Source organism: Sphaerodactylus townsendi, linkage group LG01 (genome assembly GCF_021028975.2).
Source record: "Sphaerodactylus townsendi isolate TG3544 linkage group LG01, MPM_Stown_v2.3, whole genome shotgun sequence".
In the NCBI taxonomy this organism is placed as follows: domain Eukaryota; kingdom Metazoa; phylum Chordata; class Lepidosauria; order Squamata; family Sphaerodactylidae; genus Sphaerodactylus; species Sphaerodactylus townsendi.
In genome coordinates, this window is record NC_059425.1 from 178,774,393 (window position 1) to 178,797,278 (window position 22,886).

Here is a 22,886-nt window from a genome sequence, read left to right on the forward strand (position 1 = left end):
GCTTTTTCAGTGTTTCCAATTCCATAGAGACAACCATCCTTTGTACGAAAAACAGCTCTATACATATATGATAATTGGGCGGTGGAGTTTTCCACCCTTCCCTTTATTCACATACATCCAAATATCTGAAAAGATCTAACAGAGGGGTCCTCAACATTTTTGAACCTGTGGGCACCTGTGGAATTCTGACATAGGGTGGTGGGCACAAATACAGAATGGCTGCTACGGGGGGGGGGGGGGCGTGGCCAACCACAAGGCTATCTATAGCTCTAATAGCAAATCTTCAATATTTCGGGCAGAAACTCTGTAAAATACAGAGTTTGAAAATACAGAGTTTGAAACTTTGAAATCTGCACAGCCAATCAGAAGCTCTACTGGGTAAGAGCCACACCTAATCCCGCCCGTTTTTTAAAAATACTTGGCGGGAACCAGGAACGACGTTGGCGGGCCCCATGGTCTAACATATGTTGTATAATAGGCATTTACAGGGTGGGGAACATACTATGTTGTATCTGAATACAAAAGAGGCTTATTCATTTGTCTTGCTCAAATTTAAATGTCTGAAGAAAAACACAGACAGCAGCCATGCCCCTTTCAGTATATATCTAGCTTTGAAGTCCGGTGGACTTCACTAGGTTTTGGGCCTGGCCATTAGGGAAGAAGTAAGAGAATTCTTTGTGTAACCAGACATCGGTACTCACACGAGCTCCTTTTTCCGGGAAACATTCACAACCTCCACTGCAATCTCTTCCAGCACATGGTCCAGTATAGGATTTTCCTCCCTGAAAAAACAAAGCAGAAATTTAAAATATAGTTAAACAACTTGACAATTGACAAGTCTGTGGCTGGGGGAGGCAATGAAGGCAGAAGAGTTGAGGAGTTTGGGGTTTACACCCTGCTTTTCTCTCCTGTAAGGAGTCTCAAGGTGGCTTACAAACTCCTTTCCCTTCCACACCCCACAACAGACACCTTGTGAGGTAGGTGGGGCTGAGAGAGTTCTGAGAGAACTGTGGTTAGCCCAAGGTCACCCAGCAGGCTTCCTGTGTAGGAATGGATAAAGCACTCCCAAATCAAAGGAAGAATGGTTGAGTATTTCGGGTTTCATTCAGGAATCCTAAACGGAACAATACTAGAGGGTTTATAGTGCAGTCATCAATGGAGTTATAGCTTTCTGAGCCCACTGACTTCAAAAGATTTAAGTATAATTCTTACAATGACGATGAAACTGAGGTTATTGTACTTTGGTCCCATTATGAGAAGATAAGACAGTAATTTGAGGAAAGAAGGAAGACCCAACATGAAAAGGGTTTATTCTATATAGGAAGTCATACCCCTTAGTTTGCAAGGCCTGAACAAGGTTGGCCGTTTCCACACGGCCAAAAAACAGCGCCCCAGGGACGGGAAAAAACCGGTCCCTGGGGTGCTGTTCGCAAAGAAGGCGCTGCTGGCTCCCCCCAAAGCGGTGCGAAGGTGCCGCTTTTAAACCTTGCTCGATGCGCGAGGTTTTTTAAAAGTGGCGTCTTCAGGCCAGCGTGGTGTGAACCACACTGGCAGGAAGACGCCTCTTTCCTCCTCCCCTCCACTCACCTCTCCTTCCAGTGTCACTCTGGAGGGCTGGAGGGACATGCCCAAGCTGCCCTTCGACCCCTGGAGGTTGGAGGGTAGTGTGGGCGTGTCCTTCCAGCCTGACGCTGAAAGGAGAGGTGAGTGGAGGGGACTGAAGGAGCGGCAGCTCCGTGTGGTGCCGCCTCTCCGGCTGGGGAGGAAGTTGGGGCTGCTAGCACACTACCGTGTGAGCAGTCCCCGAGCCTCCTCTGGCATAATTTATGCCGGTGGAGGTTCGTTTCCGCTGCTGTGCGGAAACAGCCGTTGCTAACAACAGGATGTTTTGAAGGTCTTTGATTCACAGGGTTGCCATGAGTTGGAAGCAACTTAAAATACACGTAATTCTTATTATCTATCTATCTATCTATCTATCTATCTATCTATCTATCTATCTATCTATCTATCTATCTATCTATCTATCTATCTATCTATCTATCTATCTATCTATCTATCTATCTATCTATCTATCTATCTATCTATCTATCTATCTATCTATCTATCTATCTATCTATCTATCTATCTATCTATCTATCTATCTATCTATCTATCATAGATCCCGCTTTTCTTCTTGATCCAAGACTCAAAACAGATTTTCACACACACCCTCCCCTCCCTCCATCAATCCCCACAGAAACAACTTTGCAAGGGTCAGTTAGGCTGAGAGTTTTTGATGGGACAAAGGTCATCTGGCAGGCCTCCATGATCAAGTGAGGGATTCAAAGCCGGTCACCCCAGGTCCTAGTCCTATACTGTAACTACTATACCACACCAGCCTTCAGCAATGTTTAGGATAGCTCTGTTAGGTCCATAGCAATTTGCGGTTGATGCCTACCGCAAAAGCTTTTAAGCAGAACTCTCTTGTCTGCTGTAACTTGGAAATAATTTTAAAAACAACCCAGTGCCAAAGGCAAGATGACATTTCCTTGTAACAAACAGGGATGGAAAATGAAAGCTACAAAAATGGTATCCTTTGAAGCTAAACAAGAGGTTACATTTTATGAAATAACAGACATCACTGGAAAACACTGAAAATGTGATCAGCTATGCAAGCAGCCAAACAATACAGCCTGTATTCAGTCTTTCCTGAGTGCAGACGATTCCCTTTAATGTCGATACAAGCCCTGGTGGGTGTCTTTGGAGAGTCGAGCCATCTTAATGAAAACCATCGACACACAGACGGGGACAAAACTTACCATTTAAGTACAAACCACCCAAAGAATGTAAAATCACTGGTGATGTCCCAGATTTCCCTTTGTGCAAACTAGGAACACATCTTATTACTCATACAAGTTGTGCACAGACAGAGATATCAAATGATCTTGTCTGAAAAGCAAAAGACTGCATGTCCTCTCCTTGGCAAATCCTCATGAATCTTCTACCCAACGTCATTTCTTACACAGGGCAGAACAGGCAATTCTCTGAAAGCCGGTTGATCACAATTGCAAGTTTCCACGAGATTTTCATGTTGCCATCAACAAAACTTGGTGAAGCAGAAGGATTCAGAGGTCTAAAGGATCCAACAGTTGCCTTAAACAAATTAATGTTTGTGAGAAGCTCAAAAACAAATCTATGGTCTAAACTCAGTCCTTTCACAGTTCTGACAGAAAGAATCAGGCAATAGGCAAAGTCAAGATTAGAAGAGAAGAAGAAGAGTTGGATTTATATCCTCCCTTTCTCTCTTGCCAGGAAACTCAAAGGGGCTTACAAACTCCTTTCCCTTCCCCACTCACAACAAATACCCTGTGAGGTGCGTGGGGCTGAGAGAGCTCCAAAGAACTGTGACTAGCCCAAAGTCACCCAGCTGGCATGGAGTGCACAAGCTAATCTAGTTCACCAGATAAGCCTCCACAGCTCAAGTGGCAGGGCGGGGAATCGAACCTGGTTCTCCAGATTAGAGTGCACCTGTTCTTAACAGTTCTTAACCCGGTGCTTTAAAAAAAACATTCTTAACCCGGTTCTTAAAGGTGCTCTTAACCCGGTTCTCCAGATTAGAGCACACCTGCTCTTAACCATTACACCACACTGGCTGGTGATGTGCACACAAATTTCACTGGGATTGTACTGTTCTCTAATAACCGTATTTGTCCTTTTCTTTATTCTTAGTAGAGTTTATTCATTGCAATGGGAAATGCATTTCCATTTGAAACATTTTTTAAAAAACATTTTCTACCCAATCGGCTAGAGAGGGAGGGTATCCTTCACTCTCTGCCAAATTACAAGCAGCAGACAGCAGAAAATGGATTATTAAGAAGGTATAAACTACTATCTTGTGCTGAGGCGTGGAAAAGGAAATCTAGGGAGTTCCTTTATGGGCATCTCCTTAGGGCCAAATTTGGATGGCTTGAGGGATGCGAGGCTGATCGAGACAGCCTTGAATTTCGAATTTCAGAATTAACTCAATAGACCAGCGGTTCTCAACCTGTGGGTCGGGACCCCTTTGGGGGTCGAACGACCCTTTCACAGGGGTCGCCTAAGACCAGTGGTGGGATCCAAAAATTTTAGTAACAGGTCCCCATGGTGGTGAGATTCAAACTGTGGCGTAGCACCAATGGGGCTGGGCGGGGCACGACGGAGGCGTGGCTGGGCATTCCAGGGGGGACTCGTGGGGAGCGCTGCTGGACCCCGCACTATTTGGGGAGAGTAGCACGCAGCAAACGGTAAGTGGGGAAAGGGCCATTGTCTCTGCACCAGGACAGGGTCTAAATCATGCACTTTTCACTGTCTCTGCACCAGAACTGGTCAGGCTGGGAAATCCCTGGGTTTGCAAGTAGACACACCGTGCCCAGAAACTTGCTTTGGAGATCTACTCAGTGAAAGAAATAATCCACAAGGGGAAGACTAAAAAGTATATTCCTTCGACTTTCTCTGCACCTTCCTTCCACCCCAGATTCTCACGATATCTGCTCATACATCAGCCTGGTAGTGCTGTAAAAATCTGGCATCTTCAAAGCGACGAAATGTGCTAATCCACAAGCCTGTGGACTTGTGGATTCCACACATTCCTCTGAAATAAAAACAGGAGCAGCTCAAAGCCCACTGGAATCTGTCGGTGACCTCAAAGGTCACCAGTATCTTTAGAGCTAAGCTGATGGCATGGCTGATGAGTACAGCTAGCCACTACTGTAACCCACTTGGCTCTTAAGGTTTCATAGTGTATTGAACTGATTTTGATGCTTAAATATTACCACAGTTGATCAAAAGGAGCACATCCTTGGAATTAAGATGACCCCCCTGCAAAAAGTTATAGTACACACCACAAACATTATTACTGGACAGAGGAGACGTCTGAGGGGGGATATGATTGAAGTCTATAAAATTATGCATGGTGTAGAAAATGTTGACAGGGAGAAATTTTTCTCTCTTTCTCACAATACTAGAACCAGGGGGCATTCATTGAAAATGCTGGGGGGAAGAATTAGGACTAATAAAAGGAAACACTTCTTCACGCAACGTGTGATTGGTGTTTGGAATATGCTGCCACAGGAGGTGGTGATGGCCACTAACCTGGATAGCTTTAAAAAGGGCTTGGACAGATTTATGGAGGAGAAGTTGATCTATGGCTACCAATCTTGATCCTTTTTGATCACAGATTGCAAATGCCTTAGCAGACCAGGTGCTCAGGAGCAGCAGGAGCAGCAGGCCATTGCTTTCACATCCTGCACGTGATCTCCCAAAGGCACCTGGTGGGCCACTGCGAGTAGCAGAATGCTGGACTAGATGGACTCTGGTCTGATCCAGCAGGCTAGTTCTTATGTTCTTATGACATAAACGTAATTCAAATGTGAATGTAAGATGATTGCTTTTGTCTTTTACAGCGCACTTGGGGGAAAAAAAACCCTAATTTTGCATTTCAATAAATAAGTTAGCTAACTGATGTTTTCAATGTCTTTTTAGCGCGACTTTGTGAAACTTTGATAACCTGAAACCCAGTTCACACAATTTTAGCAGGCATGTAATTCAGTATTTTTTTCCAATTGACAGAAACACCCCCAAAGGAAATGGGGGTGGGGGGAATCAAACTTCTGTCATTGAAACTGCCTAGAAATTAGTTTGAACATGAATTAGCAGCAGGGTGGGGTGGTGTGAACAGCAGCAGAAGACCAGGCTGGCCTGCCAAGACTTTGCTGAAAACCACTGTCCTGGAGGGGACGTATCTGCCAGCAGAAGGACAGCGTGTCCTTGAACAGGCAATGCTCATGAGGATGGAAAAGCATTATATGGCAAACAGTCAAAAGGAAAGGGAACATGGGTGTGGGTGTGCTTTGGGATCATTCAGGGAAGCATTTGGCTGAGAACTGGAGCAAATAGTATAAAGCTGGAACTGGTCAGGCCAACTCAGTTTGATCCTGGGATCAGCGTGGTTTGGGTTGAGTTTTAAACTGCAGGCTCATAAGAACATAAGAACAAGACTGCTGGATCAGACCAGAGTCCATCTAGTCCAGCACTCTGCTACTCGCAGTGGCCCACCAGGTGCCTTTGGGAGCTCACATGCAGGATGTGAAAGCAATGGCCTTCTGCTGCTGCTGCTCCTGAGCACCTGGTCTGCTAAGGCATTTGCAATCTGAGATCAAGGAGGATCAAGATTGGTAGCCATAGATCGACTTCTCCTCCATAAATCTATCCAAACCCCCTTTAAAGCTATCCAGGTTAGTGGCCATCACCACCTCCTGTGGCAGCATATTCCAAATACCAATCACACGTTGCATGGAAAAATGTTTCCTTTTATTAGTCCTAATTCTTCCCCGCAGCATTTTCAATGGATGCCCCCTGGTTCTAGTATTGTGAGAAAGACAGAAAAATGTCTCTCTGTTTCTACCCCATGCGTAATTTTATAGACTTCTATCATATCCCCCCTCAGACCTGGCTCACCATCAAGGCAAGGTGCGGTGAGCCCTCACTGACCAGTTCAGCATTCAACTGCTCCCCTACTTCTGAACTCCGCGTGAAGTTTGGGCGGGATGCAATTGAACGAGGTTGGCTTGGCAACACACTCCCATGTGACCTGCTGAAGAGATGCCCAGGGCTCCAGCCCCATCGTGCCCCTCACACCCCCTTGTTATGCTACTGCTGAGAACTCCAGACAGTAAGATGAGAATGTAAGACTAGGCCTTCAGACTAGGCCTTCATTTAGCTTGAGTGCAGGGTACATATTTTGATGTCGGCACAGAGGTCACAATGCTGCTTCGATAGGATATGATCTATGGAGATTTTATGTGGATGCCTCAATCGCAGGTTCCTGAAGCAGTGAACCACCACAGGGACCCAACAGTAAAGTTCATACAACAAAGTAAAATCTATTCCACTTACAAATGAAATTTAATTCTTCAGTGCACTCTCAAGAATTGATAAAAAATCCATCACAGAAGACTAGAAAGCCATACTACACTGAAAAGGTCCAGAGGGAAAACAGCTCAGTCATAACACCAAAAAAGCCATCCATCACTTATGTTCCTCAACAGATAAATATGATTTGAGAGCAGGGCAATTCCACCTTCATCCATCACCTGGAACCTGCCTGAGAGGAACAAGTTGAAATGGAATCCAGAGAAGGCAGTTAGGAAGGCTAATATCCTGGAGGGGATTACGGTCTACCTTGAATGATGGAGGAGGAGGAGGAGGAGGAAGAGGAGGAGGAGGAGGAGGAGGAGGAGGAGGAGGAGGAGGAGAAGAAGAAGAAGAAGAAGAAGAAGAAGAGTTTGGATTTATATCCCCCTTTCTCTCCTGCAGGAAACTCAAAGGGGCTTACAATCTCCTTTGCCCTTCCCCCCTCACAACAAACACCCTGTGAGGTAGGTGGGGCTGAGAGAGCTCCGAGAAGCTGTGACTAGCCCAAGGTCACCCAGCTGGCGTGTGTGGGAGTGTACAGGCTAATCTGAATTCTCCAGATAAGCCTCCACAGCTCAGGCGGCAGAGCAGGGAATCAAACCCGGTTCCTCCAGATTAGATACACGAGCTCTTAACCTCCTACGCCACTGCTGCTCACCTTTCTTGGACAAAAGGTCCACTCAGAAATAAGTCCATTGTTATTACTCCTAGGTAAGTAGGATTGTAGGTTAGAAGTAGCACTTTTCTTCTACTTCACTCTTGCACACATATAGAACTGGAGGGGATCTCCAGGGCCATCTTGCCCAACCCCTTGGACAATGCAGGAAATTCACAACTACCTCCTCCAGCCATTACTAACTCCAGTCAGTGGATCAGAAGATACATCATCTCACAAACATCTCTCTGATCCAGTACAAAGCTGGATAGGAATGGGTCAAGATAATCCAGCTTTCAAAAAAAGTCTGCCGTTCCCTTACCACCATTCACTTAAGCACCTAGCAACAAAAAGACAACAATTACTCCGATCACCTGTGTCCAGGAATGGCTTCTTCAGGAAAGTTCGCAAGACTGACTCTTTCAAGAAGATCAGGATCCTCCCCTCCCTTAAGGAAGCATTTACAGTGGAAATCCTGAGATCCTACCAGGCCATACTTTCTGGCTACAAGCAAGAAGCTCAAACAATTGAGCACTAATGTGGTGGGATGCATCTCCCCAGTGGTGGGATCCAAAAATTTTAGTAACAGGTTCCCATGGTGGTGGATTCAAACAGTGGTGTAGTGCCAATGGGGCTGGGCGGGGTACGGCGGGGGTGTGGCTGGGCATTCTGGGGGCGGGGCATTGCTGGGCAGGGCTGTGGCAAGGACGCAGCCACTGCGCCGGTCCTTGGGCAGGAAACCAATGCACGCAGGTGCAGGCTGCCACACACACTGGTGCACCTCCTGCTAGACTGCTTCAAGTTCTGCACGCGACTGCTGAGGAGCGGCGAAGGGGCATAACTAAGGCAAAAATCACGTGGCAAAATCACCAATTAGTAACCCCCTCTCAGCACACACAAATAATTAGTAACCTACTCTCGGGAACCTGTGAGAACCTGCTGGCTCCCACCTCTGCATCTCCCCTCAGCAACGTTTCCTCAGGTGCGTAAACTGAAACTCATGAAAACAACGGCGACCAGCTAAAATTTGGCTAATATCTTGATGCTGACCTGATAAAACTGGGAAGCCCTATTCCCACTGCGTATGATTTTATCTGAGATAATGCTTTCTAAACAGGTCAATTACAAACTGCGAGGTTCCCACAGAATTGGTCGGGGAGTCTTCATTTCAGGGCACATTACCCACCATCCTGTTTGCAGCAGGCGTTACCCATCAGTTGTTTTTTTTACTTGAGGGGATGTGATGCTTCATGCTTCAATTTTTAATATAATTTTTCATTTTATCCATAGATTGATATATCAATTTATCAATCTACTGACAGATCGATATATTGACGTAAAATAGGTACACAAAGGCGAAAAGTCTTAAAAACGGCATCTGTATGCTGATTGTCTTTTATGGCGAGAAGTGAGGGGGAAATAATGGTGGCGTGCAAAGGACAAAACTGCCAAAGGACAATGTGAGTTGCCGTTTGCTAAGCTCCCCACATTCCCCATCGTCAGTCTCCCGATGTGCCGTAAGCTCAAATGTCAAGACCAACGGGCTTTTCCCGGTGTGGTCCGGAATCACTGATTGCTTGTGCATAAATCTACAAAGCTGGAGTCATCCCAGTTTGTTGATCAAATGCAGGGGCAAATCAAGTGTTTGGATTGATCAACTAGTCTTATTATTTTTACATTTTTTAGTACTCGTATCAATTTATCAATATGGTTATTTACATTTTTTTAAAGTCATCATCCTTCTGCTCCCCTTTTTTGTTGGGACTGAATTATAACAACCCAGCTCGTCCAGCTAATTATCTGAACAATCTATCAGTTTTGCAGTATAGAGTAATATTTGCTAAAGCCAGATTTAATGTGCTCCCCTCTGAGGTTGTACGTGGCCATTTTTTGGGTATTCCATCAGTGACGTAGGTATACATTTTTATGACATGGGGGGGGGCTCAGGGGGCAGGGCCACACTCGGCCCTGGGAGTGTTGCCACATCTCCCCAAGGCCCGCCCCATCAGCTCCACCCCCGCCAGCCCCTGCTCTGACAGCTCCCGCCAAGATGGATGACTCCAGCTCCAGCTCTGCCCCCACCTGGCTCTGCCCCCCCACCTCCGGCTGAGATGGCAGTCCCTTCTGCCCTCCCCTCCAGGGAGGCCACAAGAGACTGCCGTCCCCTGCCTCAGAGAGCTGCTTTTATGAGGGCAGGGGCGGGGCTTGGAGCAGCAAGATCAAGCCCCCAGGATGGGTGGGGCCATGGCCCTGCCCACTGAGCCCCAGCCCCCAGCCTCAGTGCTTATAAAAGCAGCTCTCCAGGGCCAGGGACTGCAGTCTCTTCTCCCCAGAGGGGAGGGCAGAAGGGACTGTCGGCTGGGAGCCCAGCTGGTGGGGGTGGAGGGGGGAGCTTTGGACATGTAATGGGGGGGTTGAACCTGGGAACCCCCCCTTACCTACATCTTTGTTTTCCATATTCTGAAAGATTTTTGCCCGTATCATGATCTGATGCATATTTTGCTATTTTTGCAAATTGTACCAGATGATACGCCAAGATGGGTTAATGCCGCTGATACCAGGTTGGGAAAATTATCTGCCTGTAATTTTAGGAAAGACCTTCCTAGAGGACAAATGTACCAATATCACTCTTGCGGTCGCCTTTGTCTATGGCACCAAAGATCAAGGTTTCTGACCTTAGCTTGGATTGTGAGACCAACTGTTGGTTATTAATTGATTAGGTTTTAATCTGAACAATTTAAATTTTGTGCTTACTTTTAGAATGTATTTTAAACTTGTTTTAAATTATTAGTTCCTTTAATCTGTTTTTATGGGTCTGTTGACTGTAAATAAATATGACTGACCAAGATATTCAGGAACAGGGAGGCCACAGGCAATAGAAATGATATGGCAGGACAAGAAGCAGGAAGTAGTCAGCAACAGGGAGGAGGAGGAGGGAGAAGCATGCTAAGCAGGGTGAGGGAGGGGAAAGACTAAGCAGGCTGGCTGCGGGCAGAGGGGAGAGATCCAGAGCAAAGCTGTGCCCACTGGTGAATCTGTCCTGCTCTGGAAGTGAAGCAAAATTAAAATTGTGCTATAAGTGGATTTTCTTGCTGCAGAGAGAGTGGAAAGTGAAAGCAAGGCGAGAGGAAGTACATTTGTACAAAAAATCTTTCACCACGCAGCAAACACCTTGTGCCTAATTGGCCATAGTGAGCTTTAGTGTCTTTCAAGCATCTGTGTATTTTATGAATGATATTCCTCGTAAAGGTACATTCTTCTCAGAACAAGACTTCAGGGGTTTAAAACAGAGCCTGGCTCTATGGGAGGCCAAGTTTATCAGTGAATAAGTTTGTGTTCAGCTTGTGATATTATGTTGGTTCTGACTGATGTTGGATCCTAATGAATGACATGAATAAATATTTAATATAAAAGTTCCTTTAAGGTGTTCTCCTGGCCACAATAGTTTCATAACTCTCCCATTCAGCAATATTTACATTATTTAGACTGATATTTACTTCATTTATACCAATAGTAATAAGCCGAATATTGCAGTAATATTGCAGTAATAAGCCGAATATTGCAGACCAAGAGAAAATCAAATGCAGACAGTTATATGAGACCATAGTAGCCAATGTTTTGTTGGAGTAGAATAAATGAAAGTAATAGTCATCAATTTTTCAGTTATTTAACATTTATCAAGATATATCAGTTGAGTATATTTCCCCACATCAACGGTGTATTTATAAAACACATAAGGATGATATCAGGCACTAAATGTCTAGAGTTATCTTCTTCTTTTTTGGCTTGCATACCTACAGTTTTCCTGGTTTGATTAACTCCAGAAAGTCATCCAAACAAATGACATCATTAGATTGACACAACAGGAAATCAGGAAGCCTGGGCATTCTTCCATATATGGGATTTCAGCAGAGGAGGATATTGAGACAGGTCTATTTTTAAACTAGTGTGGTTTGACTATTCAAATTCACTCAACTCTATCAAATGGAGACTCTTCTGCACTGTCAACTTTCACACAGAATTTATCATGTTTCTTTTTAAACATTGATCTAATTCAGATTAAAAAAAACACAGATTTGACACAAATGTTGCTAAGAGACGTTAGCCTCGTGATGAAGCCACCTTAAACTACATGTTTTGGGTTTTCCTTTAGAAAATGCTCTAGGAGGCCTCAACAGCAACTTGAAACACATTCCCATTCATTTAGCATTAATATTTTTCTTGGCTTCAGGACACAGTGCAAATCGGGTTATTAACACTGCGTTGGGAAATACCTGGAGATTTGGGAGGGTGGAGGATATAATGTCATCGAATCCACCTTCCAAAGCAGCCATTTTCTCCAAGGTAACTGATCTTGATCAACTGGAGTTCAATTGTAAAAGTGGGAGATCAACCCTAAGCAGTGGTGGGATCCAAAAATTTTAGTAACAGGTTCCCATGATGGTGGGATTCAAACTGTGGCATAGCGCCAATGGGGCTGGGCGGGGCACGACGGGGGCGTGACCAGGCATTCCGGGGGCGGGGCATTCCTTGGGTAGGAAACGAATGCACGCAGGCGCAGACTGCCATGCACGCCGGTGCACCTCCTGCTAGACTGCTTCAAGTTCTGCGCACTACTGCTGAGAGGAGGGGCATAACTAAGGCAAAAATCACGTGGCAAAATCACCAATTAGTAACCCCCTCTCGGCACACACAAATAATTAGAAACCTACTCTCGGGAACCTGTGAGAACCTGCTGGATCCCACCTCTGACCCTAAGTGCAAATTTATAAGTGTAAATTCAGCAGAAAATGTTAACACTCTTAGAATGTGAACGAATATTTGAAATTGTAGAACTGGCTCCTTCAGATCTCCTCCTCTGAGACAAGAGACTTATAGCACATCAGCGGAATCCAACACACAGCCATATATTCTCATAGCTACTTTTGGAGATATATTTTGACAATTGCAACTTCAATTCACTTTCAGTGCACCTTAAGAATTGTTTTGCAAGTGGATTTTGCTATATCGCACAGTAAAATCCAGCTGCAAAGTGTATTGAAAGTGTATTGAAAGTGCATTATTTTGCATGTACAAAAGTGCCCACAAGGTCTACACTTAATGTCCTTTGTTGTAAAATTGGTTAAATCTGAATTCCTCGAAAGACGTACTTTGTGGTCTGTGTCTGCAGAATACCATCATAAAATAAACTGAGCATATGGGTTCAGTGATCTCATGCATAGGATTAAATAACCTTTACAATAATTCTGCAAAGTAGATGTTTAAAGTGGAAGGGGGCGGGGTGAGGGACAACAGCTGGACGACTGAAACTATACTTTGGCCCCTTCCGCACATGCAGAATAATGCACATTCAATCCATTTTCACAATTGTTTGAAAGTGGATTTTGCTGTTCCGCACAGCTTCAAAGTGGATTGAAAGTGGATTGAAAGTGCATTATTCTGCAAGTGCAGAAGGGGCCTTTGAGCTCAGGGCTAAGATACTGAACAGGGTTTTTAAAAATTAAAGAAGTCTGGATTCACAGGTATAGTCAGGATAGCCTCCAGAGATAATTCTAATATTAGAATTATCTCTGGAGGCTACTCTGACTGTACCTTGTGAGTCCAGATTTCTTTAATTTTTAAAAACCCTGTTCAGTATCGTTTTATTCTACATCCTCATATTGCTTTCGTTATTTCTCAGATTAAAGGCATTTTTAAATTCAGAGGCGTTCAATAGGAAGGAATTAGGTCGGGATTTTCTCGCAGACAATCTGCTGGAGTTAACATTTTTGCTTATTTTAATGGCGAACGAATTTCACCTTGTGAAACATCTTCCTTTAATCGGTTATGACTACCACATTAGAAAAAAATGGAAAGCAATGCAACTTTGTTCCTAAACAAAGACTATGCAGCTTGCACTTCCATTGGCTGTATGCATTTCAGTAAGGTTCACACCAGACCTAGTGTGAGAGGATTGTGATTAGCATCTCTCACAGCTTTTTTAAGGCCCATGTGGCTCCTTTGAAGATTGGGGGAATGTGAGAGTATGTGTTTTTAACCCTTCCCTCCTTCCATGCCTCTTAAATCATTTAAATTTCCCAACATTTCTGACCTCCAAAGGTGGGTCACGAAGCCTGTGAAAATGAGTCTCAGGTTTTGCAATTTTATGGATTTGTGCATGCTTTTTTTAATAAGTGGGTTACCATGCCAAGTAAATTTGGACTTGTGGGCCACCATACGGAAAAGATTGGGAACTATTGGTTTAAATAATCCACCTGAACCTACAATTACCTCAGCAGGAGAGGGGATAAAAGGACAGGTACAACACTTGGCCTTGTTCTTTTCTTCTCACACAGTAAATTGCCACGCTAGGCAGCCTATTTGAACCACTGAAGAAGACTGGGGAGGAGGAAAGGGTTAAATGTCCTCTCCCAAACTTCAAAGCAGTTGTGGGGGCTGCCAATTAGCTTTCAATGAACAGCAAGAGATCCTCTCTGATCACAGCTCTTGTGGCCCCAAAGCTGCTTATTTTAGCGGTAGGACTCCACTCTTGCCTCAACCCATCTTTACAAAAAACGTCCAGGATATGAAGACAGAGAGATCGCTGGCAAATTGCCTGCCATGCAAAAAAGAACCCAATTACATCAACATTCAGTTGCCCCCTTGTAACCCCAAAGATAAAAACGTTGCTGTAAGTTCATGGAATGTTCCTTGAAAGTCAAAAAGAGGCTGGAGAAACATTTGATGGGGGGTATTTTAGGTACAATGTGCCCTGACAAAGACTGGTCCTTGGTTTCTGGCCCTTTGAAGATCACAGTTCCACAGACAATCCTATACATAGTTACAAAGATTACACTTCTCTTAGGGTAAGAGAAATTTAGAGCTGTCAATTGCCAATGGGGGGGGGGGAGTTATGTTGGCCTCCCAGTCAGAGGTGGGATCCAGCAGGTTCTCACCAGTTCCCGAGAGTGGGTTACTAATTATTTGTGTGTGCCGAGAGGGGGTTACTAATTGGGTCCGCTTTTCCGTTAGAAATTCCATTAGGTCCAAAAACCATAAAGTCCTGTTGTTTCCTATGTGGCTGGTTAGCGAAGGTGGAAAACGGGATAATTCTCCCTGTTGGGCTGTTTTAAAAACATGTTTTAGAAATATGGTCAAGTTCCTTGTTTAAGGAAAGTCTCCTTCTTTTGATTTCCAGAAACAAAATTAAGTATTTGAAAGTATTAAGTATTTGACAGGCAGTCAATTAGAGGAGAAGTAGTTGTTTCTGTTGGCGGTAGATGATAGGACTTGCTATAATAAGTTTAAATTATGGACAGAAAGATACCAGCTGGAAATTAGGAACTTTTTTTTAATAGTAAGAGTTTTTTACACTAACAGAGAAATTATTAATGCCCCGCCCCCCCCGAAAACCCACCCACGCCCCCGTCGTGCCCCGCCCAGCCCCATTGGCGCTACGCCACTGTTTGAATCCCACCACCATGGGAACCTGTTAATAAAATTTTTGGATCCCACCACTGCTCCCAGTAGATATTTGAGTTAAGATGCCATCTTGCTTGTTTTTAGCTGTTTTAACAGTGGTTATATTGTAGTTGTAGCTGTGTATTAATAATGCTTTAAGGATTTTATTGATGTTTTAAATTGTGTTTTTTGTTGTCTAACCACCCTGAGCCCTTCAAAGCTGGGCGGGGTACAAATCTAAAAAATAAATAAATATAGACAAAAATTTTAAATTACATAATGGATTTGCTAATATGGGGGTACAATGTTAGGGAAATGGGTTGCCAAAGGGTACGTGAATGGGAAAAAAGGTTGAGAACCACTGCTCTACTGCATTAAATCCTGCTGCGGTTCTTCCCCCCCCCAAAACCTCCCCCTCCCCATGGTCTATCCTCAAATCTTCAGGAATTTCCTGATTTAGAACTGGCAACCCTCTGGATCGCTCATAAAACACCTTTAAAAATATTTGGGCTTCCAACCCTCCCAGGAGATCCGGTATTTGTTCACAAGATAACACTATTATTGAAGAATTTCCTTCAGGAAAATGGACTGAAATGTTTCCAAGTAGCAACATGCCCATGACTGCAGCTCCAGGAATGGCTATTTGTTACATATAACCCGAAAATGAACAGGCAAAGCCCCTAATAGGATATTCATTATAGGTTACACCAAATGCAGAAGGAATACTTCAGACATCTCCCCTAGCCTCTTTCTTGAAACCAAATAAGGTTGCCAAAGATTCTGTTTATTTGTCATCGCACACTTACACAGACACACACATGCACACAGGGCACGTGTCTGGATATCAGTGAGTCTTGCGGTTTGTTTCGTACACCAACTATGCTCTTATCAAAGTATAAATAACTAACATACAGAGATTCCAGAGGACTTCCTTCGGCAGATCTAAACAATCTTCGCTTCCTCTCTTTTCCAGCTCCCAGCCCAACCGCTTAGAGAGAATCAGGAAATGTCCATCTTTCTGGAACAAAGCGAAGTACGTAAAAGTGAAGATTCTGATGAAGGGAGGAAACATTGTTTTAGTTGTAAATATTGTGAGGTTAAGCACTTGTCAGGCTGACAACTCTCCTTGGGGGATACCGCTTGGCCATTTTGGAGCTTCAGCAAACATGCAGAGCCAAAGATCCTTCAGCTAGATTTTCCGAAGTACATATTTCCCATAAGTTATAGATTGACTCAAAAGGTTTTATTCAAGAAGGGCGGATCACAGTAATTACTAGCACAGAGCTGGAATTCCAAAGACAAAGCATTCTTCTTCTGTTCCCCTGCAGACAACCGGAATGACCCGATACAAATCACATAATCTCAAAATGTTACACTGGAATAACAACCCAATGCAACCAGGCATCCGTTTCAGAAATGTCTGGTCTTCCTAAATCTGACTGAAAGGATTTGTCCTGCCAGACCTTAATATCTAGGGGGAGTTATCATGATCGAGATGCACATCCTCTTTGTCATGCAAGGACTTTAAACATTGGCACTAGGATCATAGAGTTGGAAGAGACCCTAAGGGCCATCAAGTCCAACCCCCTGCAATGCAGGAACACACAATCAAAGCACTCCTGACAGATGCCCATCCAGCCTCTCTTTTAAAACCTCCAAAAAAGGAGACCCCGCCACACTCCGAGGTGGTGCGTTCCACTGTCGAACAGCCCTTACTGTCAGGAAGTTTTTCCTGATGTTTAGGTGGAATATCTTTTCCTTCATCTTGAACCCATTACTCCTGGTCCTAGTCTCTGCAGCAGCAGAAATCAAGCGTGCTCCCTCACCAACATGACATCCCTTCAAATATCTAAACTTGGCGATCATGTCACCTCTTAATCTTCTCTTCACCAAACTAAAGAGGACCTTGAATTTGACCAGGACACTAACAAGGAACTGATGGAAACTTCTTAGCTGCAGAACTGTTTGGGTGCTGTGTTGTTTCCGGGCTGTATGGCCGTGTTCTAGCAGCATTCTCTCCTGACGTTTCGCCTGCATTTGTGGCTGGCATCTTCAGAGGATCTGATGTTGGGAAAGCAAGTGGAGTATATATATCTGTATATATAACAGATATATATACTCCACTTTGCTTTTCCCAACATCAGATCCTTCAAGATGCTGTACCACAAAATGCAGGCTAAAACATCAGGAGAGGAATGCTGAAACATGGGCCACAGCCCAAGTTCCACAACACCAAGGGATCTAGCCGTGAAAGCCTTCGACAATGCAGAACTGTTGTTTACATGTCACAAATGGACCTTTTTTTGGTACCAGATGCGGCCATGAAGGAACAAGAAAAGATCCGTAAGTGTAAGGATGTGCTGCTGGCGACGAAGATCAAGATAATTCATATTCGGCAGGCTGCTTCCACAGCCAGGGGTGTCGGCGATAACGGCGCTGACACACCCCAGCGGACCGCTCATACGAACGGTCGGTAAAGGCAGGGAAGATGGCGCGAAGCGCCAGTCTTGCCACCCGATCGGCGATGCGACCTTCTGGCGCGTTGCCCAGGCCAGGGGACACGCCCCCTGCCCTGCGTGACAGCTCTGGAGTCGCAGGGCAGGGGGGCGTGTCCCCAGGCCTGGGTGACGCGCCAGAAGGTCGCAGGGAAGGTAAGTCGTTCGGGAAAGGGGGATGGCGCCTTCCAGCTGCTGCTGTTCGCACAGCAGCGGCTGTAAGCCACTGTTTTCCAAATACCTCGCTTGGGGAGTGAGGTGGGAAAATGGCGGCTTCGCGCCACTGGGGGGGAGTGAGGGTGGCGCAGCTGAGATGCAGCTGCGCCCCCCATGCGAACAGCTCCCTAGGGATGGCGTTTTTGCCGTCCCTTGGGCGCTGTAGATGGCCCATGTGGAAAGGGCCATAGTATGCCACATTCATATGTATGGGTGTGAAAGTCAGACGATAGAGAAAGCTGACAGAAAGAAAGTTGATTTAGCACCAGAGGAGAGTTCTTCAGATACCACGGATCGACAAAAAAGACAAATAAGCAGGTTCTAGATCAAATCGATGCATTCTACCTAGACTCTAAAACAAATAAACTGAGGCTATTGTACTTCGGTCACAATATGAGAAACGTCACTAGGAAATACAGAAACGCTAGGAAAAGTTGAAGGCAGTGGGGGAAAGAGGATGACCCAACATGAAATAAACTGACTCAGTACAGGAAGCCGCAGCCTTCAAGCGCAAGATCTGAGCAAGGCTGTTAATGATGGGATGTTTTGGAGGACATTAATTCATGTGTCCGCCGTATGTCGGAAGTGACTTGACGGCACTAGCACTCACACGCAGAACAATTTCCAGTCTTCAAGAACAACGCCATGGAATTGAGTTGTAAATTACCAGTCGCAGAGATTAATGATCTTGGGTGACAGCCACGAGGCCCAGCCTTTCTTGGAAAGAGCGAACAGCTGAATGGACAAAAATCCGAGCAATTCAGGAGCAACCTGTTCCCGGGCCCTGGAAAGCCAATGCACTACTCTACAGAGGGCAAGTCACACTTCTATAAGCCTTAGAATTTCCTACCAACACCACCCATTTGTTTGCTGGACCACCCACCCAGCTGCAGCTTCTTGAAAGGAAAAAAAACCCTGTTCTTGGCTGTTCAGATACAATGAAATCTGCAGACGGATGATGAAACATCCTCCCCAAATTGCAAAATTCCAGGCACGAGCAGAAAATGGGAGAATGGGAAGTTTTGCTTCATGGTACTTAACACTGCTTTGGAGGAGTATTACACTTACTATGTCGAATTGCCCTCCACAATGTCGAATTGCCCTCCACTTCTTGCATTTTGGTGGTGGGAAGTGTCATCAAACTGAACCTGACTTACAGCAGCCCCATAGTAGAAGAAGAGTTTGGATTTATATCCCACCTTTCTCTCCTGTAAGGAGACTCAAGGTGACTTACAAGCTCCTTTCCCTTCCTCTCCCCACAACAGACCCCTTGGGAGGTAGGTGGGGCTGAGAGAGTTCAGAGAGAACAGTGAGTAGCCCAAAGTCACCCACCGGGAATGTAGGAGTGCGGAAACACATCTGGTTCACTGGATAAGCCTCTGCCACTCAGGTGGAAGAGTGGGGAATCAAACCTGGTTCTCCAGATTAGAATCCACTTGCTCTTCACTACTACACCACAGTGGCTCTCAAGAACTTTCAAGGCAAGAGATATTCAGAGGTGGTTTGCCATTGCCTGCTGTGCATAGCAGCTCTGGACTTCGTTGGTGGTTTGCCATCGGTATCCTAACTAGGATCAACACTGCTTAGCTTCCAACATCTGAAGAGGCTGGGCTAGCCTGGAACATCCAGGTCAAGGTTCGCATTTTACAATATAATAAATGCTTTCTCTCTTTAATGTACTTGTCCAAAGAATGTACATGTTGTCTTCCATTTTATTATAACACAAATAGCCCAATTCAGAACGGACTGGCAGGTGTGGACAGTGCCGCTCTAATGATGCTGTGCCCTCTCCAAAGGACTTTCCTGTGACCCAGGAAGCCCAACCTCCCCCCCCACACAAATCCCCCATAGGCAGAGGTGTAGTTCCAAGGGGGCAGAGAAGCATGACACACCAGGCACGCTCCTCTGTAGGGGCATGGCAGGGGCATTCCGGGCGTGTTCCGGAGCGGGACAGGGGCGTTCCAGGGCAGGTGGGGGCGTGACAGGGACGGAGGACGTACCAGTGCACCGGGCACTTTTCCCCTTTGCTACGCCTCTGCCCATAGGGGATAACAGATATGCCACAAAAACACGACTTATCTCTGAGACTGGCCCTGCTGGCACATGGGAACTGGGCGAGCAGTGGAAGTTGACTAAGGTTGACTCCACCCCCTGGCTTGCCCCTGGAACACCCGCAGCCAAACTGGTGCAGAATTATGCACCAGTGGACTTAGGTGGAAATAGCAGCTTGTGGCTCAGGTGCTGTAGAATTTGTGGCTCCCACCCACTGGGGTAAACAACCCCCACTAGTGAATTTGCCCCTTGTGCTGGCAGGATGGGTACCCAAACCAGCACAGGGCCATGCTGTCTCCACAGGGGGCCTCCTCACCCACCTCTGGATTGGGCTGCCCCATTCGAAGGCAACCCAGAAGAACAGCAAAACACACACAGAAACAGTGTTAGGCATTTAGTGTGTATTTCCTTTGGGATAAGTGCTTGCACATAATATTGCATTTAAACACTGTGTGTACAAATGCTGTATAAACTGTATCTATGTGAATTTTTTTATACGGAAGGGAGATATTTCACCTACATGAGAGGTTCTTTGCCTACTTTAAGCACTGACTTCAAATAATAGTCACTGATGAAAACTTGCTTTGAAACAATCACCTTATCTGGAAGGACTGTCTGCATTAGAGTTGGCGATTTGGATCGGCCGAATCAACCATTCGGTCCGAATTGCCTCCGATTCGGGCCAATTCAGACTGAGCCAGGTCCGAATCAATGGCGTCTGATTCAGCGTTATCCAAATCAATGGCGTCTGATTCAGCACCATTATCGAATCGGGCCTCAGACAGCCCAAACCCTTTCCTCCCGAGTCCCCAATAAAACCTTCCCTCCCTCTGCCCCAAGTGTGCCCCTTGCTTGAAGTGTGCTGCAGAATGGCTTCATTTTAAGAGGTGGAGGTTCTGTAGGGTTTTCCAGGCTGTGTGGCCATAGTCTGGTAGATCTTGCTCTCAACAAGTTGCCTGCATCTGTGGCTGACATCTTCAGAGGTATATCACAGAGAGAAGTCTATTACACAGTGTCCAGTGACTGAGCAGGCTTCATGTGTAGGAGTGGTGGTGAAACACAGTAAGCCTCTTCAAGTTCTATGGTGGGAAGACTAGAGAGATGGGAGATTCTGTGCTCTGAAGTGGCTCCACTGCAGCCAATAGGAAATTTCTGGGGGAGGGCCGTGGGGTGCACATTTCTCAAGGTAAAGCCACAAAACTTTCAGGGTATCTTCAGGAGAATCTCTGGATGACACCACCCAGGTTTGGTAAACTTTGCTTCTGGGGGTTGAATGTTATGGGCCCCCAAAAGGGCAGGGCCCCTCTCCCTGAAGCAAAGTTTACCAAAAAAGGTTTACCCAAAAGGGTAAACAAAGTTTATCCTGAAGCAAAGTTTACCACAAAGGGTTTACCCAAAAAGGTAGGGCCCATCTCCCTGAAGCAAAGTTTTGGGGGTTATTGATGAAGATTTTTTTCTCCAACTGTAGCTACAGGAATTCTGCCTTAGTCATCGGTCCCTCAGTCACCTTGGTGAAAATCGCTGCAATGTATTTTATGTGGACCGGCCTTTGAAGAGTTCAGAGCAGTGGACTGTAATCTGGAGAACTGGGTTTGATTCCCCACTCCTCCACATGAGCAGCGGACTCTGATCTGGTGAACCAGATTTGTTTCCCCACTCCTACATTCCTGTGACCCTGGGCTAGTCACAGTTCTCTCAGGACTCTCTCAGCCCCACCTACCTCACAAGGTGTCTGTTCTGGGGAGAGGATGGGAAAGGACTTTGTAAGCCCCTTTGAGTCTCCTTAAAGATGTTGTGGTTAAGTGCTTGCACTGCCACTCACACGGTCAGGAGTTCGAGCCTCCCTGTGGGTCAGATATCCTGGCAGTTGGCTCATGGTCAACGCAGCCATCCATCCATTTCTTGGTCGGTAAATGAGTACCTAGCTCATAGCTAGGGGGTAAAGAATAGCCGGGGAAAGCAATGGCAAACTACCCCACAAAAATGGCTTGCCTATAAAATCACTGCTTGCAGTGGTACTCCAGGGTCGAACACGACTGAAGGGGAAACTTTACATTTACAGGAGAGAAAGGGGGGTATAAATCCAATTTCTCTTCCTCTTCTACTCTTTTTGTACACATTGAAAAATGTTTGGCAGACTGAGATGACCGCATCTGAAGATATATGAATGGTTAGGAACTCAATCTGTGGCTGATGGGATTTTATTATTGTTGTTTTTATTAATTTATAGCATTTTTATTAAGTATACTGTTTCAGGCTCTGCCTTCAGGAAAAAAAACTGCAGCCTAGAAATGTTAAAACTAATAATAATTTTTGTTAAAAGCGCACCAAGAGACAAAACAAATTAGACAAACAGACCTATTTGAGTCTAACCAAAAATAAAAATTCTGAAGCATAATTTTCAGGCTTAAGGAAGCCATAAAACAGCATGCTCCTCAGAAAGAATAACCTTGTAAATACAATAAAAAAACAAAAACTTTCAGCAAAGAAACTTAAGTGAATTCCCAGTCAGCCCCAGCTGCAAAAGCACAAACAGAAACACTGTGTCATAGTTAATAGCACAACTTCCTTTCACAAAATCTTTTTGATGAGAATAGAGCCCTCCGTGAGATCCGCAATGACACTCCATATGAAAAGCTCAACTGGGAAAGACATTACTGACTGGATGTTCCCAGTAGCTAGTAGCAGGGGGCATCAAATCCAGGAAGTACATGTAGGTCAAATAGTGTGCCGCGGGGAAAAGATCTTCTCCTTTGAAACAATAATAATAGTTAAACAATCGAAAATGCTGCACAAGGAAGCAAAGGACTCTCTTTTCCGGACAAAACGTATGCCCACGGCAAAACGCCAAAGTCGCCGAACACCTTTGATTAAGACCCTCCCATATAACACATCACAACAAGCAAATTTCTGAGTTCCCTGGGATACTACCAAACGTTCGTAGTCTTCCAATTTTTGAGGAAAAAGCTGTACAGAATTCCAGCTGGAAACGTTTTATATATCGGCCTCACAATGTTTTGTTTGTGTTGTGCAGAATGGGCCATAGATTGTTTCATTGTGATTCTTATATTTGATTCTGCTGTTCTGTACAGTACATG

General features: G+C 45.2%; 1 protein-coding gene across 1 annotated transcript in view; it reads right to left on the bottom strand.

Annotated features, from left to right (window-relative positions):
- The window catches only part of COL4A2 (collagen type IV alpha 2 chain), a 174,461-nt gene that overhangs the window by 129,402 nt on the left and 22,173 nt on the right, over window positions 1-22,886 (bottom strand). Inside the window, 1 exon segment of the mRNA XM_048501030.1 lies at window positions 702-782. Within this exon segment, the coding sequence (XP_048356987.1) occupies window positions 702-782 (81 nt within the window).